The 7,125-nt window shown below is 43.8% G+C and overlaps 1 protein-coding gene across 2 annotated transcripts; it reads right to left on the bottom strand.

The window, feature by feature from the left end:
* Nucleotides 1-3,177: 3,177 nt before the first annotated feature.
* LOC148129655 (melanin-concentrating hormone receptor 1-like) lies at nucleotides 3,178-6,821 on the bottom strand. 2 transcript variants are annotated; one of them, XM_087942421.1, is made up of 2 exons: nucleotides 6,463-6,821; nucleotides 3,178-4,310 (listed from the first exon to the last, which is right to left on the bottom strand). In XM_087942421.1, the coding sequence occupies exons 1-2, from the start codon at nucleotides 6,662-6,664 to the stop codon at nucleotides 3,319-3,321; spliced, it is 1,194 nt and encodes a 397-aa protein (XP_087798547.1). In that variant the 5' UTR covers nucleotides 6,665-6,821; the 3' UTR covers nucleotides 3,178-3,318. The 2 variants fall into 2 exon arrangements, with proteins under 2 accessions (XP_087798547.1, XP_087798548.1); XM_087942422.1 differs by lacking the exon at nucleotides 6,463-6,821 and adding an exon at nucleotides 4,422-4,758.
* Nucleotides 6,822-7,125: the final 304 nt, after the last annotated feature.

Below are 7,125 nucleotides of genomic sequence, written 5' to 3'. Positions count from 1 at the left end.
AGGAACGAAAGAAACCTGGGTTAAGCCTGGGTGAGATCCAGACTGTTGGAAGAAATAGCCTTCTGGGTTCAGTTCCAAGTGGGGAAGAAAGACACCGGAAACATGGTGACTGCTTGGAAAGATGGTTTAATGGTGGACAGGACCACGTACCTTGGAGCTCCTGGGTGAAAAAAAGGGCAGAAATGCTGAGAGTTCCTTGGGTTTTATGCCCTCTTTTGGGATTTGAATTTAAGCTTGTATTCTGATTTGTTGTCAGGATCCCGTGGGGCCATGCAGGGGCAACTCTGTAGGCTGTCCTGAGTCCCAGGCTTGGTTGAGCTTTGCTGGATGATGATGTCATGAAAGGGATTTTGGGCAATTCCTATTATGGCTCTGCCTGGAGTAGATCTTTGTTATGTAAAATAAACTGGCCTAGGCCAGAGTAATGGTCCAAGGTGCAGGGGCTGAGTTTCTGCCTCTCTGAGTTTCTACTTTTCTTTTTTAGGGGAAATATTCTGCCTTTTTAATATATCCTAAAATATTTTATTTTCCTAGGAGAGGGGTGGGTTTTAACTTCCAACAGTACGGACCAAAATTTGGTGGATTACATGTTAAGACTTTTTTCCCCCTTCTTTGGCAGTCTAATTCCTCTTGTAACGCTCTTAATTCTCTGAGATATATTCCTGCTTAACTATCACTTTGAAATAGCTTCTTCAAAGGGTTTGAGCTCTTTTCCCCACTCCCCTTTTCTGCGTTTGCAAAAAGCAACGGTTTGATCTTGGGCGGAGGAGGGATTGCATAGCCTGTTTGGAAGCTTATGATGAGGGATTGGAGTGATCTTACACCTCGGGGGAATTTTCCAACTCTTGCAGCTTTGTGCTTCTGCATAATTTGGTGGATCATCAGTTGCTTCTCAGCACTCCTGTTTTCTCACACAGCAGGCGAGAATTCCTCCTCGGCAGACAATATGGTTTTTTATGTGACCTTTTCATAAGGAATGTAGGCATTTACTCTTAGGGTCTGGTTGCTAGAAATGCCTCATATCTAAAATACAAAATGATCCCACTTTTCTATATATTTCCATTTTTATTTTTTTTTTGGTAAATTTTATTTGAGTTTTCACAAAAAAATACAAATAAAACATCTTTTTTGAAAGTAGCGTAATCCCGGGTTACATTTCTTCGTACAGACACAAATTCAATTTCATGCTCATTTTTATATTCTATTCCATATCTTATTACTGTTTTACATTTTCTACATAGCTTCTCCCCTCTTTGAATTTTCTCAATTTTATTTTAATTATCTCATCTTAATTCAAATCATTATATTTATACTTTTTGTCTGTCCTGTTTCAATTATCTATTATCTTTTCTCATTAAACAAAATTTCTGTCTGTCACCGAAGGAACTCAAACCGGAAGCCAACTATATATTTCCATCTTGTCTTGTCCTCTGTGGAATGCAGCTCCAGAATCACATGCTTTGCAAGGGAGATCTGACTCATGTCATGTGCAAAATCTGGAACTCATCCTTGTCTTCCACCTAGCCCTTCTATTCAAGGAACATAATGAGAGAATATTTGTAGCTCAGGGTTGACATGAGGACTCCTTGGTGCTATCTGAGCTTGGTGGTTTTCTTGCAGACATTTCATGACCCAACTAGGTAACAACATCAGTGCTAGGAGGGGTTGGTGGAGAATAGGGGAAAGGGAGGAGAGGAGAGGAGGGGAAGGAGAACTGAGGGGTTCTTGATGCTCTCTTGAGGTTGGTGGTTTTCTCGCAGACGTTTAATTACCAAACTAGGCAACACCATCAGCGCTACGATGTTACCTAGCTTGGTAATGAAATGTTTGCAAGCTCAAAGAGCACCAAAGTGCTACAAAATAGATTTACCAGATCAATTTCCAGCAAAGATGATTCTGGATCAAATCTAAACCAATAGAAATTGGATCCAGCAATTTTTGATGACTGTTATTCGGTGAATTGTGGTCATTAAATGAATATAGTTTTCTCCAATGAAAGAAGGAGTCTAGAAGGAGGGTTAAAATAGCTGTGAACTATCCTCTGGTTGTTTTGCCCCCACAGCAATCAATTTCTCTAAAAGAAAGCTAGATTCTCTTTATTCAAGATTTTGGACTGTACAATACAGTTCACGAACACATAAGGTCAAAACTCCAGGTGAAACTAAACCAAAGCACAGAATAAAACAATACAGTATTTGTAATTTAATCAGCATAGGCATGCCCGTATACAATATTAGATGGAGTTAGACTGAATTTAAATGAGAATATCAAGCAAAATCTTGAATGTTTTTGTGGGACTTATCCCAAAATGATTTGTGCCCCACCTCCAATAATAAGGGCAAGGATGTCATTTAAAACGTTTCTTGATGGATCAATTTGGTGTGTTTGGAGAATCTCTATTTAAAAAAAGAAGCATATAGTGTCCACGATGACTTAGTTTGATTTGTTTTATTTCAGTGGATTTCCCCCCACCCCCCAAAAAAATCTGGCCACTTGTGTGGACTTCAATTCCCAGAATTCCTCAGCCAGCATACTTAAAAGTCCACATCTCTTAAAGCTGCTAGGTTTGCAAAACACCGATTTCTTTAATGACCCCACTCCTGCAGGTTAAGCCATAGATCACTTTACATACAAAGGCACCAGTTCTCAAAAATGGTGGATGAACACCGATCATTTCCATTTAATGCCCCCGTAATTCCTTGCGAGGTGGAGTCTGGGCAAGTGAATGGAGCTGAGCTGTTTACTGGCTGGATGCCCTTCCTGTCACCAATGAGTTTTGTTCAGTAGATATATTCTCAACATGCCCAGAGAGAGAAATATCTGTCTCTACCTATGATCGAACGCAAAGCCAACTGTCAACTCATAGAACATTGTGTATACACGTTTTATAGTTGATAATAGAAAGAAAGGGGGGGGGGGAGTTTCAAAGCGCAGGCGGCAGTGTGGAATCGAAAGTCCATTCCATTCATATTTTCTTCAGAGACTGATTAGATGACTGAAGCTTCTGCCACGCAAAAATCTAATTGCAGAGCATGATTGATGACTCTTGGCTATGGAGGTGTTTCGCTGGATGATACACCCAGAGGGGTGGAGGGGAAAAACAGGATCAAGGGTGACAGTGAATCACGAATCTCAGAGTTGGCTACGTCCAGGCTAATGCCGGCATGTTAACTTGTAATAAATCCTTTGAAGTTTTGGGAGTGTGGCTCAAGGCTCATGATTTAATTGGAGTAACTGCCGGAATCCTGACCGGCAAGAGATAGTGGATGAGCACATATCCCTGGAGTTTATTCACCCAAATAAATCCATTTGTCATCTCTATCTGGCCAAGACAGAGACCAAATGTAGCAAAGGCTGCCCAGATTCACTGGGGTCTCCGGGGGCGCTTTTGACGTGATGTTGGAAAAGTCCTTCCACGTCTGCAGGTTGGTCGGACACCGTGATTCTCCGACGGAAATTCTGCCCCAGCAAGATGTAGATGAAAGGGTTAAGGCAGCTGTTGGCATAACCCAGGCTGATCGCCACATTGTAGGCGTAATAGAAGGGCAAGGTGGGCTCGATGGCCAGTTGGATGAGTTGTAGGACGTGGAACGGAGCCCAACACAAGAAGAAGGCCAGGCAGATGGCAATGGCGATGCGTGTCACCCGTTTGATCCGGAGCTGGGTGCCTCTTTGCCTGGTCAGGGCTTCAGAAGATCTGGCCATCTTCAGGAGGATTCTCTGGTAGGCCACTGTGATGACCACAAATGGGATGGCAAAAGCAAGGAAGAACTGGTAGAGGGTATACCAGTAGATGTCCCACCGAGGATCCGGTAGACGTATCCCGCACCCCAGGAGCTCTCCAGGCAAGGGAATGAGCTGGGCATACATCCAGACTGGAGTGATACTGAGAAAGGAGAGAGCCCAGAGCATACATATGGCCATGATGGCCAGAGAAGGTTTCCTGAAGCGTGTGGAGGAGAAAGGATAGACGGTAGCCAAGTAGCGGTCAATGGACATGGCGGTGAGGATGTAAGTGCTGGTGAACTGGCTGTTGGCATCCAAGGCGGTAATGATGGTGCACATGGTCCCTCCGAATTTCCAGCTTCCTTGGCCCAACAGCTGGTGGATGAGGAAAGGCATCCCCAGAAGGAACAGGAGGTCCACCAAGGAAAGGTTGACGATGAAGATATCAGGTACGGTGCTGCTGGGGCTGGATTTCTTGAAGACGGCACAGATCACCAGGCTGTTGCCAACGATGCCCACCAGACAGATGATACCGAAGAGGGTGGACATGATGATGGTTGAATAACTCATGGAGCCGAGGTCGCCTATGAAGAAAGAGAGGAAGAAAGAGGGTACTTGAAGTGCCATGTCCTGTTCAAGAATCCTCAGCTAAAGAAGAAGCTGGGTCACCAGAGCTTGAGGTGACTAATAATTACCTCAGATCAGATTCCTGGAACTTTGGAGCTACAATTCCATGTCCAGGTCACCTCAAGAGAGAAAGCACCATGGGGGACAGAAGGAAAGGAGAAACCTTTACCTATATTTAAGAGTGTGAATAAGGTTCTGAAACAAAGATCTCCAAACTTGGCAACATTATGACTTGTGGACTTCAACTCCCAAAATGGCTGACTAAGGAAGAGGACGCCTATGCCCAAGTAAGCCTTAACTCAAGAGATACACCTCCTTCTTAGTTACCTTCTTAGTTATGAGCTCTGGTGGCGCAGTGGTTAGAGTGCAGTACTGCAGGCTACTGCTGCCTGGTGGCTGCCTGCAATTTGGCAATTCAAATCTCACCAGGCTCAAGGTTGACTAAGCCTTCCATCCTTCCGAGGTGGGTAAAACGAGGACCCAAATTGTTGGGGGCAATAGGGTTAGGTTAACCATGGTATATCATGGTGTGTAAACCTAGCTAGAAAGGTGTGCAAAGAATAGAATAGAATTCTTTATTGGCCAAGTGTGAACACACAAGGAATTTGTCTTGGTGCAAATGCTTTCAGTGTACATAAAATAAAAGATACAAAGGCAGACTAACTTTGAAGAAAGCCCATCCGGTCACTAAGATGGTTAACGGAACCTTCTGGACACAATCAGAAGTGTGGATTGAATTCGGATAGAAATGCTAAGCCATGGCTTGCTTCTCATGGTTAAGCATGCTTCCTGAACTGTTCAATCATGGCTGGATTTAGACAACGCACTAAGGGGAAAACCCACGTTATGGCTTCAGGTAAAGCGTTGAAGTGATGTATTTTAGCAAACCTGGACCAGAAATGAGATGTGCGCAGAATCTCCTGGTTCATTTCAGATCCATTACAATAGTGTTTTTCAACCTTGCCAACTCTAAGAGTTGTGGACTTCGATTCTCAGAATTCCCTAGCCACTGAAGGTTGAAAAACACCACATTACATTGTATTAGCTCAGGGGTGTCCAACCTTGGCAACTTTAAGACTTGTGGACTTCAACTCCCAGAATTCCTCAGCCAGCAAAGCTGGCTGAGGAATTCTGGGAGTTGAAGTCCACAAGTCTTAAAGTTGCCAAGGTTGGACACCCCTGTATTAGCTGATTTCTATACTGATCCTTACAAGAAGAGTATAAACTTTAAGGAATTATGAGCAAAATGTGCAGCGTTTTCTAATTATTAGCTCAAGAATTCTAGGAGTTCATAGGTCTTAAAAATTGGTCATAGTCCTCCATCCCCCCAGACAATATATACTATTTTAGAATAGAGCTCTGAAGAGTCCCATTGATTTCAAGATACTTAAATCCAAGCACCTCTTTGAAGCCAAACTCCATAGCTGCTGCCTTTTGGTCTAAAAGAGCTTTCTGTGCATGCCCAGAAACTCTTTTCCATCTTCTTTGAAGAGCTCACTCCATCAGGTTGACTTCTTTTGATGCTTAGAAAGATCAGGTGCTTTCAATCGAGGGATCGTCTTGAATTCAGTTGCACCAACCGCCCAGATCAAAGGGCTAAGCAGAATAATTTTGCAATAGCCAGACGGGGCATCCAATTCTTCACATTACAAGGAGAAGCAAGCATTATCTTGGTTAGGTTTGAGAAGCAGATGAAACAGAAACCAAATCAATCAGAATAGGCAAACCTCATTAACAAAGGGGAAAGCCAAAGATTACCTTAGCTGGATAGGTGAAATCTTTCATCCCCTAATTTTGCCTTTAATATACAAACACACAGAGCCACAATAATATCTTGGGCATTTAACAATACGAAAATGAACAAAATCTGTGCAGCCAAAGGGAATCCCCTGCGGCTAATCGAAATATGGAAATGCACAACCTTTTGAGGCATTTCCCTAACTGGCTATAAAATATTTCCTCGCTAGTTTCTGCCTTCATCTCCCCCTCATCCTCTGCCTCCAGGTTTAAAAATCAGAGAAAGTTTAGGATCAACCCCATCCTTTCTGTTTTTCTTTCCTGATTTCCCTGCATTTTTCTTTCTTTCTTTTTTTGTTTGCTTCAGCTTACCATTGGGAGTGAAGGCTTGTCCCAGCTCGGATCTGTTTAGAGCAGAATTGGAATCGTTCGAGGTCTGGTTGGCTTGGAAATCCATTCTTGGAGGGAGCGTGTAGGGAAAGCAATTAGATCCCCGGGGCTGGTGGGGAAGAGGGTAAGGTGGGATCACATGGAGATGGGATTCCCCAGGAGACGCTCTCTCTCTCTCTCTCATGCCTTCCACATTTCCTGATTCTTCGAGACGAGCAGTTTTGCCCGCTGCAGGAAAGGAGAAACGCACAGACACACAGCTCCACTCGCTTGTCTTTGACTTCGCTTTTGTGTATTGCCTTCTGCACACGCCAGTGCCAGCCCCTCTTTGTGCATTTTGGGGGAGGATTTAGCTTGGGAACAGAGATGTGAGCTGTGGGGTTTTAAGTCCACATCATGTTTATCGTAGACCTGGTGGGTGGGTGGGTTTGCAGGTGTGATCCAGGGACAACCAACCCTGGCTTTAGCGAGTTATCCCCAGGATATTTTTAAAGAGTGGTTGGTTGAATTAAGCCAGCAAAAACAGGCACAATTTACTAGAGGGTGTTTTGCAAATTGGGAGGAGGGGAGAGAAACTGGGCAATAAGGGGTTGGAAAGCGCCCCCCCCCCAGTCTTTCCTCCTTTAAGAAAGCTTATCCTGCAGA

The sequence above is a fragment of the Notechis scutatus genome, chromosome 12, assembly GCF_049901735.1.
Source record: "Notechis scutatus isolate UNSWTSFEM ecotype Mainland chromosome 12, rNotScu1.2, whole genome shotgun sequence".
Lineage (NCBI taxonomy): Eukaryota > Metazoa > Chordata > Lepidosauria > Squamata > Elapidae > Notechis > Notechis scutatus.
Note: the sequence above shows the minus strand (reverse complement) of the source record. Positions and strands in the feature narration are given on the sequence as shown.